This window comes from Amblyomma maculatum, chromosome 6, assembly GCF_055883805.1.
Source record: "Amblyomma maculatum isolate TAMU_Amacu chromosome 6, ASM5588380v1, whole genome shotgun sequence".
In the NCBI taxonomy this organism is placed as follows: Eukaryota; Metazoa; Arthropoda; class Arachnida; order Ixodida; family Ixodidae; genus Amblyomma; species Amblyomma maculatum.
Window position 1 is genome coordinate 50,316,784 of NC_139349.1, and position 19,657 is coordinate 50,336,440.

The 19,657-nt window shown below is 47.1% G+C and overlaps 1 protein-coding gene across 1 annotated transcript in view; it reads right to left on the reverse strand.

The window, feature by feature from the left end:
- The window catches only part of LOC146185721 (protein turtle homolog B-like), a 149,465-nt gene that overhangs the window by 34,095 nt on the left and 95,713 nt on the right, over positions 1-19,657 (reverse strand). The window contains exon 7 of the mRNA XM_084607902.1: positions 11,867-12,166. Coding sequence (XP_084464028.1) covers positions 11,867-12,166 — 300 coding nt within the window. The remainder of the gene's footprint in view (positions 1-11,866; positions 12,167-19,657) is intronic.

Genomic DNA, 19,657 nt, shown 5'->3' on the forward strand with positions numbered 1-19,657 from the left:
ATTCGCACTCTACGTGAGGCAGAGGAGTGCAGTAAAAAAGAAAAAAAAGGAGGGTGGGGTGTGTGTGTGTGTGTGTGGGGGGGGGGGGGGGGGGTAAAGGGGAACGATAGCTTAAGCGTTACCAAAAGAGCAACTTTTCATGAGCTTTGCTTGTGGCGTGGCGTTGGTTCACGCTGAGAGCGACGAATACAAAGGGGTCCACTCGCCGTACATGAAATGGGAGGCGTTTCGGGAGCGCACACGCGACAAATCCTCAGCGGCCCTAAAAAGGTGCCACTCGCAGCACAGGCACCACCACGCAAGCGCCATCTTTGGCGACGCGTTCGTTAAGAGCTCCTGCGGGCTCGTCCATTCGCCATTCCTCTGCCTCCTCATCCTCCTCCACCGCCTGCTCGTATTTTACTCCCTTCTCACAAAGAGGTGATGGCTTTGAGCCAGGTGCTCAAAATTTCAGCACTAATAGAGCCTGTGTGAAAACTACGGCAGGATTACTCAAGGCTCAGGACCTCGCAGTGGACAACCTGGACAGGCATTTTTTTTTTTTTACTTTTGTGTGCGTGCGTTCCCTAGCTGTTCTTTCATTCGCTCGTTCAGCATGAAAAGGCTGGCTAGCTGCTCGTCTACAGGAGTCGCAGTGCACAAAAAGCTTTTTTCCTTCGTCTCTTTCTCCCACATTCCCAGTTTTCATCTTGAAATTTCCTTAGCGTATTGTGTTTTGTGCCCTTTGAAGCTAACGCCCCTGCAACAAAAAGAAATAAGGCAGCAATAATGCCTTGAAACGCGCAATTTCACCTGTTTGTTTCGCAAGAACGACAAATAATTAGACGAATAAAAAAAAAATGAAGAAGTGCACAAAACAGGCGTGCGAGAACCAAAATGGTTGATAATTGCAGGCGCAGACTTGAAATTGTCGCGTCATGTACTTTTATTGTATTTTATTTTGCTTCTGCCTCGTGATACGAAAAGGATTCTCCCCACCCCTCTATGACCAATCTCTCTCTTACGCTAGCAGATGTTCGTCTTGAGCTCGAGGTCTGGAAAACACGCAGTAACTAGGTAGGAGAGGGACTACATACGCGTTACTCGTTTTTGTGTGTGCAAGACATTAATCGTTTACTGCAGAAGCTGAGCGTCCGCACTGCATTGCTCTGTACAATGTCACGAAACCAGAAGACAGGGGAAAAAGAATTTATACAGAGTAGTTACACTCTGTAGCGGTCGGAAACTGCCCACTTCGTGCCGTTACTTTTCTAAATGCGCAGGAATTCTTCGACACAACCTATAATCCGTGGTCGCAAAAAAAAAAGAAAAAAAAGAAAAAAGGAAATCCACTCTGCACTTGTTTACGAGACTGTTAAACGCTTTTGCAACGTCGTCAGCTATGCCTGGTAAGGAAAGTAGAGGTGTAAAATAAACCCGAGAATACCGTAGGATAGATGTAAAGAGCAAAGGAATATCAAAAAAAAAAAAAAAAAAAAAGCAAAGAGCATACTATCAAAGATAACCGAGGTGGATATAAATCGGCACTAAAAAAAAGGTCATGTTTCCACGAATGAACGCCCACAGAATTGCGAAATGCGAGCTTTTCGCAACGCCGCGGAGGAGGATGCTAGACGTGTCGGAAACTGACGGGTAAGAAGGGGGGGGATGGGGGGTAGGAAGTGGGTGGCCAGAAACAAGAATTTCTAATGGGAGGCCTCGGCAGCGTTCGCGCTGGAAGGTGGCTGGCTCCCTCGATTTTTGCGCGCGGATTCGAGCGATTCGGTTGGTGCTCCTTTGTTTTCTGTACTCTGCGCGCATTTGTCTGTATGCTTCTGAGTACGCTTCGAGGGTATCGGGTACGTTAACCCCGTTGTACGAAGGAAGAACAGAAAAAAAAAGGCAGATAAAAGGAATAATTCCTACTGGGGTCGGAACTAGCGTATCGATTCTTCTCCTCCCCCAGAGCTCGCTAAAACGCCCACCTCGTTTTTCACGGGCTCATTTTCGTTGCTCACGTTTTAAACGCGACGGCCTCTCGGAATACGGATTCAGTTCGAGAGAAAAGATGAGAGGTTAAGGGGGAGGAGGAAAGGAGGTAGGGAGGTCGGGATAATAGAAGACAAACGTCCGCGGAAGCCTTACACTCAACATTTTGCCGTGTTCACCGAGACAATAATTTGCCGAGGAATACGGTTCCATTTCGCTCAACACGCCCCCTCTGTTGAGATGATCGGCCCACTCGAAGTTTTTCTTCGTATTTTGTTTTATTTGGTCCTTTTCCCATTCCTGAAAGTATCTACTGCGGCTTTCCTGGTCGCAATAGTATCGTGATAGAATAGACAGTGTAGCAACAAAAAACTTCATTTACGGGGCTATTGCTTATTTTTGCTGAGGAATATTGCATTTTTGTCCTTCCGCAAGGCGTTATTATATCTTCCCGTAATCGCAGGCCTCATAGCATACACGGGCTGCGCAGAAAAAAAAAAAAAAAAAAGAAGCAAGGCACCTAATTCTCGACTCCAACTTACTTTTTCGATTCCCACATGCTGAGGCGTAGACAGAGCACGCTTTGATATCTGGGGGACCATGTAATTAGACAGGAAATTACCACAGACGCGAAACCAGTCTAGCCTTTCCTGCCGCTGCGAAAACAAACGTATTAAAAGCAGGGACGAATATCCGCCGTTCTGTTTTAAAAGGTCATAAACCATCCTCGCTTTCCTGTCGTGTATTGCCTGAGCGTAATTTGCTTTATCGTGAAAAAAACAGGGGGGGGGGGGGGGGGGGGGGGGGGGGGGGGGGGCATAAAGAACAAAAGCATTTAACGTTGCCGTCCATCAGTGTTTTCGTTTTCCCGCCCCCGAAAAAGCGTTTGCATTGCATCCGCGTTCGAGAACGTTAGGCGTTGTTTCGCGCTCGCGTAAGCGCAGGATGTCTGTTTACGACACAGGGCAAACCTGCCTCCCGTCCCCTGACTTCCCCTCCCTGTGCTTCGCGAACACGGCGCTCCTACCTCGTGACGTTTTCCTAGAACAAAAAAAGGAGGCATCGGGCGCCTGCGTGTTCTGCCTTCTTCTCCGCACAGCGTTCGTGTGCCAGCTGTACTCGCGAGCTCGCGATTCCGCTCGGCCGCCGAGCGCTCTCCAAGAGGATCCAACTCGAATTCAATTTGAGATGGAATCCTTCCGCACCGCCAGCGCGTACTTTTTCGCGTTTCAGGTGGTGGTGGTACTGCCGGCAGTGGCGGAATAGCGACTGGCATTGACTGAGGCCGCTGTCCGCGTTCCAAATTCAGGGCGGCACATGAAGCAGAGGATATAATATGGAGAACAAAGCAAAAAGGAAGAAACAACAAAAAGGAATGAGGTGAAGTACAAAAATGAAAACGAGGAAGAGTAAAAGAAGATTAAAATGATGGGTCTTGAAGCCCGGTGCCACCAGCCGGTGTGAATGTAAAGCAACTTTGACGTCCCTGCACGCTTGCCGTTGGCTTTCACTCTTTGTTTACAGCGCTCTCTTGTGTGCGCGACCAGAAGAAGAACAAGCGATAAAACATAGAGACAACAAAATCTGTTGACCAAAGCACAAGCAGACGGGGTACAAAAAAAAAAAAAAAGGGGGGGAAGGGGGGGAAGGAAGTCAAATAAAGGGCAAGAAGGAAGGAGGAAACGACCAGAAAATGGGAGCAGTACCGCATTTCCCCCTGCGAAGAAGACAAGGAGGAGCGAGTGGCCGCGACAGTGGGGAGAACGGGAAAGGCCAAAACGCATATGTGAGTGCACATATAACACACGCGAAAAACTGTTACCGCGTTGTCAGCAGCCGCATACATATATGTATCGCGTGCGCTGAAGCGGACGCGCTAAAATATGCGCCAGATTCCGGCGCCGTAAAACCAACAGCGTGGAATATTTATAGAGGCGAAAACAGTGAGCGAAACATGAAGCTGTAAACCGCGGGAGCTGAGTGGGATGGGCTTGAGGCGCGAAGGTGAGCCGCCGAGCGTGTATTTTTTGTTTTCCTGTCTGACTTTTTTTTTTTTTTTCTATTTGTGGGGGTCGCTACATTTATGAGTGCGAGCGCGCGTGCGAAAGGGCATACGTGTGCCGCTGGCACACGCGTTCCGAAGTGGGCGTGTGTGTGTTCCGTTGCTTGCACTTTGTGACTATGTGTTTCAACACCAGAGCGGCGCAGCTCTGCTTGCTGGAAACAGCTAGCGTGGGCATCGACGGGGGCAAGTGGGAGAAAGGGATGGGAGAGGAAGAGAAAAGCGCAGCTTTCACACGCGGGACCCGGAAGCAGTCGCGTGCAAAGGAAAATCGAAGCAAGAAATGGGGCGAGATCGAAGCCCGTATGAAAGGCTCCAGTGGAAGAGGCTACCGGGGTGTGTGAACAGGAAGTTAGGTAGTGCATTTCGAGCGGGCAGTTTGTTACTAGTCGTTTTGTCCCCGCCCCCCAAAAACTGCGGCTGTGCATACCTCGGCTATGCGTATTGTGTGCCAGATTTTATCCGCTTCGCAGTTCTACGCTGAAAAGAGTGTGTGTTTAGTCGATAGCTCAGGTGGGTTATGAATGGCCCGTGAATGGCAAACCGCCGATGTGCGGTTTGGACACGCAGGGCGTGAACAGGCGGTGTGGCAAATTATGAAAACGGCCATGCTGCTCGCGTGTAAATTCTGCTCTGAGCTTCGGCCTGCGAACTTAATGCTAGCGTGCGTTATTATAGACAAAGAAAAAAAAAACAGCACTAAAAAAATAAATAAAAATTAACGGATGCTGTGCATTATATAGCCGGCAGTTGGTAGCAATGGGCTATAACCTACATGATTGTGGTGCTCATTCGGAACAGCAAACGAAATCATTCTTTAAATGCTTGGCTATACCGAACAATGACTATACATAAAAATTCAGCAGCATGCAATTTTGTCTGTTGATTAGCTTTTTGTGTAGGCAACACATAAAAAAAAAAGAACTTTAACATCGGACACATTTTAGGCACGAAGGAATTTTGTCTGTGTGGCGGTAACCGCAGACTGGAGTTGTATCTAACCATACATTATAAGTTCCGTCAGAGTAGACAGGACAAAAATAAATGAACAAAGAAACATCTTACAGGATGGTCATCATGGTGCAACACGAGTTTATATGACAGTTGTGAGGGTATTTTCATTTCACGTTATAATGGCGTAAATAATGTGGCAGTGATATGCACAGTATACATGGTTATAGAACAGTGTTACGACCAAGCATCCGCATTTGCGCGCTCTATTGTTCGCCTGTGGGCATGGATAAGTTTTGTGAATATGTGGTGATGGTCCAATGGCTCTAAGTGAGCCTGTTTCCAGGAATCCTGTTTTGTAAGCATGTTTTGCTTTGTGGACAACCTGCAAATGCCAAATTGACCCTGTCAAGAGAACGTCTGGAAAAACACAAAGAAACGTCCCCCTGCGGGAAATAGCAGGAAGTGCTTTCTTTCTTTTGTTCACCCTTCCAGTCGAGAAGTGCTATCCTCCAGTGATGAATGCCTCCTATCCAAAGGAGACGACAGAGTGACTTGTCCGCTGACGTGCAGGACAAGAAAGGAGCATGACTCATACGGCCATTAAGTGATTTCCCGGGAATGCAGGAAAGATTTGCAATTGTCGAAAAGGGACAATGTTGGGAGCCCTATGCGGCGCCACGTGCACTCGGGTTTCTGAGAAGTAAAACCCCTTGTCAGAACCAGCCTGTGGTTTCTTTGCTGAAGAATAGAAATGTACCTCCTCTCCTCGCCGTTCCCAAGCTTTTCCCGCCAACAAGTGATCACGCTCAACGAATGAATGCCGGACCAGTCAGTGCTTCAGACCATCAGTGCAGTGATGTGTTCGATTGGATGCCGATACCTGAGGGGCGTGCCCTGGATTTGGTTGGTCAGCATCTTCAGAGAGGGGCTGGACATAGGGGGTTTTAAGGACGCTGCAGAGCACGAAATGTCGCTCTGGGCCCTGGGTAAACGGCTCATCCAGTCGCTTCTCGCTATGAACTCTTAACGCTTGCCATTTTGCTGATGTACCCTTCTTTTTCGTGTAAATAATCTTGTAAATAAGTTTCTCAAAGTGCCATTAAACCTGCTTGTACATATTTCACCAACTTCGAAGATTCAATCCTACTTCAACCCCGAGTCTCTGCACGCTACCAAGTGAAGGCCGGGTCGACGTAGCCCCAGCGCCACGACAAACAGTCATTATTTTCTTGCTCTACTGCTACTACCAATACTACACTAACTAGTCCATCTTCCTTGGACATAGATTTTGATTGTGGGGCGACTGCGAATTATTCTGAGGTACGTTACGAAAAAAAATTAGTTGTGGTTTAGCTCTGGTTAACCCTAGTTGAATTGCGAAAGCAATGGCGGAAGCTTCTTTTGCCTGCTACATTATTCCCCTACTTGCCTGCGTGTCGTAGGGGTAACGAGAATGCAAACGGTTTTGGCAGGCTGATTCTGATATCAACCTTCCCATACGAAAGGAGCAACCCGAGTTGGCAGCTCCTGCCCGTGGCATAGGGGTAACATGAATTCAAACGTCATGGCAGGATGAATTTTTTATGAGGGATACCACGAACACTGAGACGGCACGCAGCGACGAGCGGTTACACCTGGCGTAACATTGCTTTCGCAATAAATAAAAAAAAAAAAAAAAAAACATTTAGTGGGGCCACGTTACCGTCCGAAAATTAAAGCCCCGGTTTTAACCAAGCCATATGAACGCACCTGTGTGGCCTAAGGATAAAGCGTTTGACACAGAAAGCAAGAGTCCTGGCAGGCTGATTCTGATATCACCCTCGTATGAAAAGAGATGCCGGGGCTGGCAGCTCCTGCCAAACACAACGTCAGACAACCCTACGTCCAGTTAGTGCTCGGTAATGTTAGGTGCCAGCTGCCACCTGTCAGTGCCATGCTCGTGCTTTTTCGCTCGCAACGCCAACGCTGACGCCGCCAACGACGCCGAAAACGACGACGCCAGACTTTCTGGTGAAAGAGGCCTTTAACGCTATCTTCCGACTGGTAGCGAAATCATTATTTTCAAGTTTATAATTAGCGCGCCTCTAGTAGTAGAAGATACCATTGAAAACTAATGCGGAACGTTCTTGTCGACAGCAAACACATAGTAGAATATGAGCTTCACTAAGGAAAATCTTGCGAATGTATGTTAAGTATCTTATGTTAATGCTAATAACTTTATTAAGGTATTAGGTTGAATTACTGGAGTTCTAAAGTTCTAATTACAGAGGTACTCATTGAACGAGTAGTAAAGGGCACATTCGCGTTTCTTATCATATGCGCTTTACGTGACATAGAGGCGCGCTGGTATGCGGAGGCCATCTGAACACACCTCTGCAATCTGATGCACATCGCGGCGCTGCCCCGACAGATGGCGCAATTGGTGCTATGTGGCTATATACCACTCTATGTACCACCCCGTTTCAAAGGGGACGCTCCTATATTCCATCCATCCATCCATCCATCCATCCATCCATCCATCCATCCATCCATCCATCCATCCATCCATCCATCCATCCATCCATCCATCCATCCATCCGTCCGTCCGTCCGTCCGTCCGTCCGTCCGTCCGTCCGTCCATCCAATCCAATCCAATCCAATCCAATCCAATCCAATCCAATCCAATCCAATCCAATCTAATCTAATCTAATCTAATCTAATCTAATCTAATCTAATCCAATCCAATCCAATCCAATCCAATCCAATCCAATCCATCCATCCATCCATCCATCCATCCATCCATCCATCCATCCATCCATCCATCCATCCATCCATCCATCCATCCATCCATCCATCCATCCATCCATCCATCCACGAGTTCCTTCATTGTTCCAGCGTTCTTCGTTGGTAGGTAGCTTTGCGAAGTATAATCTGCGAATCGGTCTTCGATTCCTGTGCGCGGACGCACTTCGTGAGGACCGCATGTCACTATTGCGCCGTACCCTTAACGTGGAGATCGTGTCCCTAGAATTTTGTCTTGCAAGTTCATTTTACTTGCCCTCTCCAGCCGCAATCTCTATTCGCATACTGTGATCACAATGCCTCGACATAAAAACATGTAGAATATATTGAGCTGCTGGTTTATAATAACAAGAAAAAAAAGAACGAAATAAATATTTTGCGGGGTTCCTATCGATTAACCCCTCTCCTTCAAGGCGGAGAAAAATTCACCAAGAACGATCCAATACAATATACTTTATTTAGCAACCTGTCAAGGAGAATAAAGAATATGTTGAAGTTGGAACGTGGAGCTTTGAAACCCAAAAAAGTGTGACATTATAGTATCATCAATATTCTCTGGCGTTAAGATACGATACATTATTTTAATCGTCCGTAAAGCTGCGTCTTCAACTATGAGATTTTTTTTTTCGCCTATTGTAGCTACCTCATCGCGCACCTACCTCGACTTTCTCTACAGGCGTGCATACCCTCCTGCTAAAGCGGTCGCCCATGTGCAAGGAAAGAAAATTTGAATAAGCAATAATTCTTCTTTGCACCCGCTTTGTGATGTCGATGAGGTTCCGTGTTCTTATTTTTGCCATTTTAAGGTGCAGGTTTCCACGAGTGTCGGCCACAGCCTCCGTAACGCACCGCCGACATAGCGTTCTAAACGTTCGCGGGCTACCATCGTCAGTTCCTTCCCACCCTTTCTTCGAGTTTAACAATTATTCCTTTTTACCACCCACAACGTTTCTGTTCTCGCGGTACAAATATAAGGAATGAAGGAAATAAACGAAAGTTTGATAAAAAGATGAAAATCGCTTAGAAAGCGAGGAGAAGAAACAACTAAAAGGGAACGAGGTAACAGGAGACCGACAGTAGTCTTACTTATTCTGCTTGTTGCCTTCCCCAACCTCCGCCTCTCCACTTTCGGCACCGTCAGCAAGGACAGTGTATCTACCAGACCCGTTCCCCTCCCCTTGCTCCCACTTCTCCATTCGCTATGCTCCCGCTTCTGCCCGTTTATCTGAGGGCTTCGCGCCGGAGCTAACGGAGATTTATTCGCCGGCGAAACACGCCAAGTAATCGCACAAAATGAAGAATGGTCGCCACCGCTTCCCATCGGCGGGCCGCCGGGCACGGCGTCGTCGCTGGCGGCCGCGGTGGCGCGGGGCATCCCGCGCCGCCTGGTGGGAGCCAGTCAGTCTGAGGTCGAAGACGCGCAAAAGCCAACAAGACACGATGGTGGAGCACAAAGGAAGAGCGATGACTTTGCGGCGCTCCGACGACTCTCGCCGGTCTCGAAGCTACAGCCGCCGTCGCCACCACGGCTGTCTGCGCCAAAAGAGGAGGCTGCGGAGGAGGACCCGCGCGTGAGGGCGCTCTCCTGACGCGCTCACATCCCGCCGGGAGCTAGCGAGGGCGCCGGATATCGCTGGGCGAGGCCTATTCGTCGTCGTCGCCACCGCCGCGACTCGAGGAACGAGCGTCACTGGCGAATGGCGAAGAATCAATAACATGCATATATGGGCGCGATGGTGCATCACTCGTAAGCGAAAGTGCCGCCGCCGCAGATTCATAACAGGCCGTTCGCGTCTGCACGCAGACAAGCCACCGCTAAGGTCCTTCGTTGCCGGAGCCTTAAGGGGCAAAGAAAATGAATGGGCTCTATCCGTACGCGGGAGCTCTGCATCTTCTTCCACCCCCTCCCTCCTATCATGCCTCTAGCTATCGGCGCCGTCGAAGAATTCGAGCCGAGCGCTTTGCGAACAGCGCAGGGTCGAGCAGTCCCCTTTTCCTTATTCTCTTCCTTCGCAACCTTTATTTCTGTTCCTTTTGGTGTTACCTCAATGTTTTTTTTTTTTTTTTATGGTTCGCCCTTTCGCAACTTTGGTTTTGGTGCCGAAAAGCTGGAAATATTGAACGCGAAGAGATTAGGAATGAGAAAGGGGCATGATGCGGGAAGGGGGAATGCCGAAAAATGTGCAAGGAATGTAAACAAGGGTGCTGCGATGAAAGCTCAAGTGCTCGGTGAGTGCATAAGCGAAACGAAGGGGCGCTTAGGTGCGCGAAAGGAGCGAAATCCGCGCAGTTTCACTGAGCGCCAGGTTTAGCACGAAACCCTGCATCAATTTCAACCATTTATCTACTTACTTTAGATGTCCGACAGCGCTAGCAGGAAAGCACTTTTTGCTTCTGATTCGATTTTTATTTTGTTGAGTTTAACCAAGCATTCAAGCCCAATCAATGCGCATACGTGATAGACTTTGTTCTTCGATACACTGGTTTTCTTGACAAATCAAGTTTAAACCTAGTACGTAAAGCTCTGTACGTTGATGATATAATCGAAAATGTGCGCAAACAGATCGCATGAAACGTTAATGTGCAAAGTCGCGTCGACAGAAACAGCTGCCAACAAAAGTCGTCTGAGTTAAAAATTCTATCCAATTTTCTAACTTCATAATATAGACTCAATTCAGGCAAGTACCAAAAGCTCTTCGGATAGCAGTATAACGTCACGACGTTTATACAATGACATGGGGGCACGTGCGTACAACAGGCTATTTTACAAAATCAATTACCGAAAATATTATCGCGATTAAAAACTGTGAGGATACTATACCATGAAAGAAAATTTAACACCGCCTAAACGGAGAAAAGTCGCTTACTACAAATGGAGGGCAGGTCTGGTTTCATTAAAAACATCGGACACAGGATCCGGGCCGCGAAAATACCTGCAAAGTTTTAGTGCTGTTTTATTCAGCACGCGCAAGCGAGCGTAGAGTCATCTTCTTGTTCAGGAGGCGCAGTGCGTGAGTTGGATGCCGGGTCGTCTTACACAGCGTGTTTATTTGCTGGGTCGTGCTATGTGAGGGCTGCTGAGAATGTTTTGTATTCATTGCTGCCAGTTTATTATCCTCCATTTCTTTTGCTTCAAAAACTGTCAGGCTGTTAGATTGGTTGTTAATTGTTGAAAAGGTTAACTGATTTCGGTATGACATAAGATAAATTCAAAACATTTTCTACATAAAACATAAACGACAGATGAATTATTAGTGTTCAACAAAAATTATGTAGGCGTAACTGCACTAAACATAGTACAGAGGAAGAGCTCTGCAGGATTGGTTACACTTATTGTTAAGCTTCCAAGTCAATAAATGCCAAGAGCAATGTTGTTGAGGTAATTGGTTAACGCCGTGTTTAAGCGGCCTACTTAAATTTAAACTAAGAAAGTTCCCGGCTTCAAGGTCAAATTGTCCTACCCGAACACTTTGCCGAAACCTGGCGCAACTGAGTTCTTGCTCTAATATATTGAGAATTGGTATGATTTACAGAAATTGAATATTTGGCTATAACGTAGATAACGACCACTGTTTATTCGCGTCAATGGAGTTAAAGCACGTAATTAAAGCAGAATGCAAATTGTACCGTTCTTCGATTGAATGTTGGAATCAACGGCTCTAAGGGCGCTTAGCGTGACGTGCAAAAAAGGATTGTTCTCCATTGTGCCTCGTCATTCGATTAGTTAGAAATGGCGCTCTCGGATATCATTGAGGACACATAGGCAGTGCATTGCTGTGATGGAAAAAAAAATCTGTAACTCAGAGATGTTCTATGTAAAAGTAAGTGTAAGGTGTTTTCTTTATCAGGACCGCATTCAGTTCCGTTATGTGGCCGCCATTAGCGGCGGTGCACCCAGCGTGACCGCTGCAGTACAGCCTCTGAATGCGGGGTTTTAAAGAAACAAAATGGCGCCTATTGACACAACCAGCAGATCCCTGCCCATTGCAGTACGGACGTTGCACCACCAGACTCCGCACGCAGAATGAAGGGGTGCTTCAGGAATGAACGGTTCTGCTGAATTAACGCTTTCTTTGGCTGCGAGCAAAAGTATAACCTTACCTGCGGGCACGATGGAGAAGGCGCACGGGTCCCGCTGGATGCCGACCGAGTTGGTGCCCCAGCAGAGTAGGGTGCCGTAGTCGTCGTCCGAGCGCACCGCGAACGACAGCGTGCTTCGTGAGCCGCTCGACGAGACGTCCTGCGGGGACAGGTCCCTACGTCGGCCGGTCGTGGAGCTGTTGAAGACCCAGCGAAAGGTGGCTTCCGCAGGGTCAGCGTCCAGCTCGCACCGCACGGACACGGTTTCCTGCTTCGACACGCCGTAGACCCACTTCTGGTGGCTCTTGCAGACGGGCGCGTCTGCAGCAGGAGGGACACAACGAACATTTTGAACTGTCTTCATAAAGAAGAGGAGAAAGACGTGGTATGTTAATGAGAACTGGGATGACGTACGTAAGTCTTGATCGAAAGTTCCCATGCCGCACTGTCCGCGTTTGAGCCATGATGCGGGGCGTTCACGACACCACCAAAATGAAAACCTCTTGTAGGCAGTAGAGGGAGAACATTCTCACCTCTAATGACCTTGATGACTTCATAGCTACCTTGGGTGCCCAATTGCGGAGCCTGAATGTACACCCTGTGGTCTGGAAACTATTGAGCTACCCTCTACCCTTAAATACCTCATGACAGGTTGCTGCAGACAATAAAGTTGGTATGGTAGGTATATATATAGTATATGTAGGGTTGAGCGTCTCAGTTCCGCACATGCGCCGTGAGAAATATCTTAGTGGAGAATTGCAAATTAATTTCGATCTTCTTGAATTTGTTAACGTCCCTTGAGAACATGTATCAACGCCCACTCTAGGAAGAGGCAAGCGCACATAAATAAACCAATGTTTCTTAACAGGAACCGTAGAAACTACACCCTTAGAGAAGTATGAAAAGGGCATTTATTGAATGCCATACTGAATACACTTCAACGCAAGGCCAAAGTTAAGCAGCCACACTGCAACTACGATCCTTATGTAACATGGATAAAGATGCCTCGAACGATAGACGAGAGTAACAGTGCACGAAGGAATGGTGCACCTCCAATGACTTACGCAGCGTCGTAAGCTACACTGCAAACGTCTTGTGGCGAGGGCAGCGAATTTGGCTGAGGTTGTTTAGCCTGCTCTATCAGAGCAATGGCTTTGGTAAAAAAAAAATGCAAGTTCTGCCTGACTTGCTTTACCTAGCTGTGCCGAGGTTTTTTGTTCAAATGGTTCCCTCCGGCCACATAATGGAATACCTTAGCTATTGAATACAGCCTACGCCCCCCCCCCCCCCCTCCCGCCTTCGGGCACTGAAAAGACACAATAAAAAAGCGGATTGCACAAGGTACACAAACAAAATATTGTTTCGTTCTCGTGGCTACCGCTGCAGGCTATGGAAATAACACAATAACCGCTGCCTCACAAATGGCAAAACATCTTCCAAACTGCTCGCATTTATCGCAAAATTCTATCACCTCGACTACCTATCTCATAAATAAAAAATTAAGTTGATTGGCATGTATGGTAAAATTACTTAAAAAAAAAGGAATTAATGTTACGTTGCTAATTAATTTGAAGAATATCGCAGTGATGTAATTAAATTACATTACAAGCTACTCCTTTCAAAAACTAATAAATATGCATCACAGTTACTTCAGCAGACTAATGCACTTACTCTTCAATTATTTTTATTTTTAGCTTTCGTTGTTTTCATTCAGAGAATAACTGACTAAGCATATAAAAGCGGACGAAAAATATAGAAGCGGACGAAAAAAAAAAGACTAAACTTGAAACCACGAAATTTACTTTTGTCAACTGCACATTAAAGTTCCCTAGCCCTTCGAACTACATATAGGCTACCCTGAGCATGCTTTTCCTGTTAAAATCACGCCACAAAAAGCAAAACATGAACAAACAAAAAATCGAAAACGGAAGTACTATGTGGTTTCTCAAGAGATGATGGTTGGGCTTATCGTTCCGCTGTTGGAAGATAATGATCAGTAATAAGCAAGCACGGCTCCGTTTTCTTGGCTCATATGCCGACAGGAGAATAATGAAGGAGAAATATTTTTTATTTGTTTTAGTATTTTGTTCGGGTGGCTAGTTTTCCCGAGGAGAAATATTTTTTTATTTGTTTTAGTATTTTGTTCGGGTGTCTAGTTTTCCCGAAATATACACAGAAGAACAAAGAAAAAAAAGTGCTCCTATCTCACCAAACAGGGCATATGTGCGCGTAGTTTTTTCATCTCCCATTCGTTGCTAAAGTGATGGGCAATGCAGCATAGGCTAAAGAAAAAAAAATAATAATAATAAGGAATGCGGTACAGTAATCACAATATACGCCCCATTACTATCGGAACAAAAGAGGACAGCGCTGTGCAGAGTGAGCTGAGTACATTAGACAAAATATTAAGAGCCGTGTGATTTTGTTTGCCAAGCAGAGCAACCCGAAAATGTAGGAGAGAATGGTGCGTGAGTTATAAAATCAAGAGTGTTTCGGCGCGCACTGCCTTGGCACACACTGCAGGCACGTCCTATTACCAAGTGTCTGCGAATGTTCGTGCCGCTGACATAACTACAAAGACTGGCCGTCACTTCAACGTGGGACCTCAGAGCAGAAACCATGACCTAACCGAAAAGAAGCACTGACAGAAGAGCCTACGTAAGTTTTTGTTTTCAGCAAAATCTCATTTATCTCTCGAAAGTAAATTCGAGCAGGTCTTGCATCACTCTCACAGTGATAGACTGTCATTATAGAGCGTCGTACACAATGGAGGCCAGAAGCATAACTGCATCAGAAGGTACGCAGTTCTCATTACGTATGCTCATATATTGCATTCCGTATTAGTCTAGTGGAAACCCCTTCTTTATTGTTGGCTGCAGCACACCCAAAAAAAGAAACCCCTACCCAACAATGTAAACACACACACACACACACACACACACACACACACACACACACACACACACACACACACACACACACACACACACACACACACACACACACACACACACACACACACACACACGCACGCACGCACGCACGCACGCACACACACACACACACACACACACACACACACACACACACACACACACACACACACACACACACACACACACACACACACACACACACACACACACACACACACACACACACACACACACACACACACACACACACACACACACACACACACACACACACACACACACACACACACACACACACACACACACACACACACACACACACACACACACACACACACACACACACACACACACACACACACACACACACACACACACACACACACACACACACACACACACACACACACACACACACACACACACACACACACACACACACACAACAAAACATGGCATCAGGGCCGGTCGGCAGCGCATTGTGGGCGCGTCTAATGTTTTCCGGGCGACGACGTAAACGATCGTTTGGCCACGCTTGCGCGCGCTCAGGTCAGAGTCGTGCCGGCGCTGCATCGTCGTCGTCAACCGGTTTCTTGCATATTAGACAATGCGTTCCCAACGTTAACAAAAACAAAAATCTATTTTCTCCATCTTTACTGGTAACGCTCAGTATGCAATATAAAGGAAAAGGTCTTTGCTCCTGGCGGCACGTGCATTATTTTAACTCTCTCTAAGACATCTCTGCCTTAGCCTGCTGCAGACCTACTAATGAGCTACTGCAGGACAAATTTTATAACTATGCAGTTATAGAAAAAATTGGTAAAGTAGACCCAGGAAAGAACACATGTTGCAACAGTGGGAGCTGTGTAAAGAAACTTTAAAGATTAAAGCAATAGACAGGGCATCCTTTATGCGGTTTGATGAAAAACAGGAAGAGACGAAGTTAAAACAACTGCCTCTTAAGTTACTTCAAATGGAAGCTCTAGCGCTTGGGAAATGAATGGAAGATATAAGGGAAACAAAACCATAACCGGAATTAATGGAAAAAGAAAGTATCGAGGAGCATCAGCAAGGGCAAGGGCAGAAAGCACAGCAGTAGGGGAGACGCCAACCAAGCGAGAACTTAGGTAAGAAAAAGCAAACGCTGAAAGAAACCATATTGCCGCGAAACCTTCAAAACAGTATTTGTTGTTTTTTGACAGCCGCCGGCATACAGGCTTATCACTCTGATTCTGGACCGCGTATCAGTTCCGTAATCTTTGTTTCGCGAGTCACACCTTTATCAGTTTTGTTGTAGCGCAAGATGCACCGAGATCTGTCTCGAAGGTTCCGGCCTCTTGGGTGTCTTTCCACAATGTTCCAGCCCGTGCTGGTAGCTGTTTGCGACGTTATCTAGATTGTTCTGTGCAGCCTTTAAATTGAGCTCGAGGCGATGTTTTTTTAAGGGGGGAGTAATGCCGCGAAACCTTCAAAACAGTATTTGTTGTTTTTTGACAGCCGCCGGCATACAGGCTTATCACTTTGATTCTGGACCGCGTATCAGTTCCGTAATCTTTGTTTGTTAATGCTCGATGTCGCGAGTCACACCTTTATCAGTTTTGTTGTAGCGCAAGATGCACCGAGATCTGTCTCGAAGGTTTCGGCCTCTTGGGTGTCTTTCCACAATGTTCCAGCCCGTGCTGGTAGCTGTTTGCGACGTTATCCAGATTGTTCTGTGCAGCCTTTAAATTGAGCGTTGCCGAGTGTGACGGGCATTCTTTGTTCGACGATCGACCAGCACGTTTGTTGCTATCGCCGCCGCCGTGTCGCTTAGTTCTTTTGCGGGCGCAAGTCAGCCCAAATAAAGACTTTCTTTAGTGCAATCATCGACCCTTCATTTGTGTCGTCGACCTCGTCACCACTACGTGACAATATCGACAAATAGAAATGAGTAGGATCTTGTCGGACCATAGACCATTGTCGTGACGCTGGGGCTATGGCGACCCGGCCTTCACTTGGTAGCGTGCAGAGACTCCGGGTTGAAGAAGGACTGAATCTTTGAAGTTGGTAAAATATGTACAAGCAGGTTTACTGGCACTTTGAGAAAACGTATTTACAATATTTACACGAAAAAGAAGGGTACATCAGCAAAATGGCAAGCGTTAAGGGTTCATAGCGAGAAGCGACTGGATGAGCCGTTTACCCAGGGCTCAGAGCGACATTTCGTGCTCTGCAGCGTCCTTAAAAACCCCCTATGTCCAGCCCCTCTCTGAAGATGCTGACCAACCAAATCCAGGGCACGCCCCTCAGGTATCGGCATCCAATCGAACACTTCACTGCACTGATGGTCTGAAGCACTGACTGGTCCGGCATTCATTCGTTGGGCGTGATCACTTGTTGGCGGGAAAAGCTTGGGTACGGCGAGGAGAGGAGGTACATTTCTATTCTTCAGCAAAGAAACCACAAGCTGGTTCTGACAAGGGGTTTTACTTCTCAGAAACCCGAGTGCACGTGGCGCCGCATAGGGCTCCCAACATGGTCCCTTTTCGACAATTGCAAATCTTTCCTGCATTCCCGGGAAATCACTTAATGGCCGTATGAGTCATGCTCCTTTCTTGTCCTGCACGTCAGCGGACATGTCACTCTGTCGTCTCCTTTGGATAGGAGGCATTCATCACTGGAGGATAGCACTTCTCGACTGGAAGGGTGAACAAAAGAAAGAAAGCACTTCCTGCTATTTCCCTCAGGGGGACGTTTCTTTGTGTTTTTCCAGACGTTCTCTTGACAGGGTCAATTTGGCATTTGCAGGTTGTCCACAAAGCAAAACATGCTTACAAAACAGGATTCCTGGAAACAGGCTCACTTAGAGCCATTGGACCATCACCACATATTCACAAAACTTATCCATGCCCACAGGCGAACAATAGAGCGCGCAATTGCGGATGCTTGGTCGTAACAGCCTCCTCCCCCGCCAGAAGAGTCTCGGAGGGCAGCAGTCCCAGCTGCTGCATGAAGAGACGACTTAATGGCCTGCACGTGAACGCTTGAAGCTCGCTGTTGCTTGTCGCGTTGTCTTGATTGTTGTAGGCCAAATTGCTCGAGCTGTCTGAAACTCAACCACATGTCGAAGCAAGCACTCGGCTCCCGTCTGAAGAGACCAGGTCAAAAGAAAACTGCCATTGTTGTTCGAGAAAAGCCCACTCTCAAGACGTTCAGGACCCACGTATTCCTAGAAAACCAAACGTGCTGCTTTACATAGTCACACATATACAAGCGCACGAAGAAAGAAAAAAAAAAAAAAAAAAAACCTGATTATCAATTTGGATACTTGGTGAGGAACATCTCGGACCGCTTAGAAAGAGCGGCTAAGCGCGTCCGCATTCCCATTTAACTTCCCCTTTTTGTATCTTATTTCAAAATTGTACTGCTGTAAAATCAAGCTCCACCTAAGAAGGCGACTGTTCTTCGATGTCGCAGTTTGCAGCCAAGCCAGGGGACAATGGTCCGTCTCTACGGTGAATTTGGCCCCTCCAAGATAGCACTGCAATTTTTGAATGGCCCATACAATGCAAGCGCATTCTTTCTCTGACGCGCAATAAGCCCTCTCTCTAGAACTCAGTTTTCTGCTCAAGCAGAGCACGGGGTGCTCATTACCGTCGTCATCTCTCTGGCAGAGAACAGCACCTAACCCTCGATCACTGGCATCACACTGGACCGTGAATTCTCGGCCATAGTCTGGAGCTCGCAATACCGGACGGTTAATCAGCACAGCCTTCAGGTTTACGAAGGAGGCTTCCTTTTGTTCGTCCCAGACTACATTTGTCGGTTCTGTCTTGCGGAGAGCGTCGGTCAGAGGGCTGGCCAAAGCTGAATAGTTAGGGATGTAGTGATTGTAGTATCCAGTCAGACCTAGGAATGCTCGAATTTCCGTCTTCGTGCTCGGCCGCGGGTAGTCTGCTACCGCAGAAATCTTAATCTCGCTGGGTTTCCTGAAACCTTGACCTACATTGTGACCCAAGTAGTCCACGGTCGCCCTTGCCAGGCAACATTTCTCGGCCTTTACGGTTAGTCCAGCTTGACGCAAAAGGCTCAGTACAGCTCTTAGATGTACCATATGGTCCGCCCATGAGTCGGAAAAAACCGCAATGTCGTCTAAATAAGGCACCGCGAATGTTTCACACCCCTTTAAAACCCTATCCATGAGTCGTGAAAAACAAAATGGAGCATTTTTGAGCCCGAAACTCATCATTGTTGGCTGGAAGCTGCCCGTCGGAGTGACGAAAGCCGCGTATCTGCTGGCGCGTTCAGTGAGCGGTACTTGCCAGTATCCTCGAGTAAGGTCCAGCGTAGTCACATATGCCGCTCTACTGACCTGTTCTACTCTCTCCTCAATATTCGGAATAGGATACACTTGATCCCTGGTGAGAGAATTTAGCTTTCGGTAGTCTACCACAGGCCTAGGGTCTTTACCTGGAGCTTCTACTAAGATCATAGGCGAAGCATAATCGCTTTCCGAGGGTTTTATTACTCCCAATTCCAGCATGCGAGTTACTTCCCTATCCAGAATTTCTCTTTGCCTTGGAGAGAATCGGTAGCACCTTGATCGCACTGGCACGTCTGAAGTCAGCTCAATATCGTGCTCAGTCAAATCAGTCCTGCCTGGCCTGTCCACGAAACAGGCCTCAAACTCTGTTATTATTTCGCCCAGATCGGAGAGCTGGGATTTCTTTAGTTCTCCTCTCTGCTCCGTCTTTCTGAGAAGCTCCTGAGCGTTGCTTCCTTTTCCGCTGAGGCAAATCAAGTTATCCCCAATCTCCTCAGGAAGGTTTAACGTTAGATTTACCATGGTTTCCCTCTGCTCATAAGGCTTCATAAGATTGCAATGATAAATGCGCAC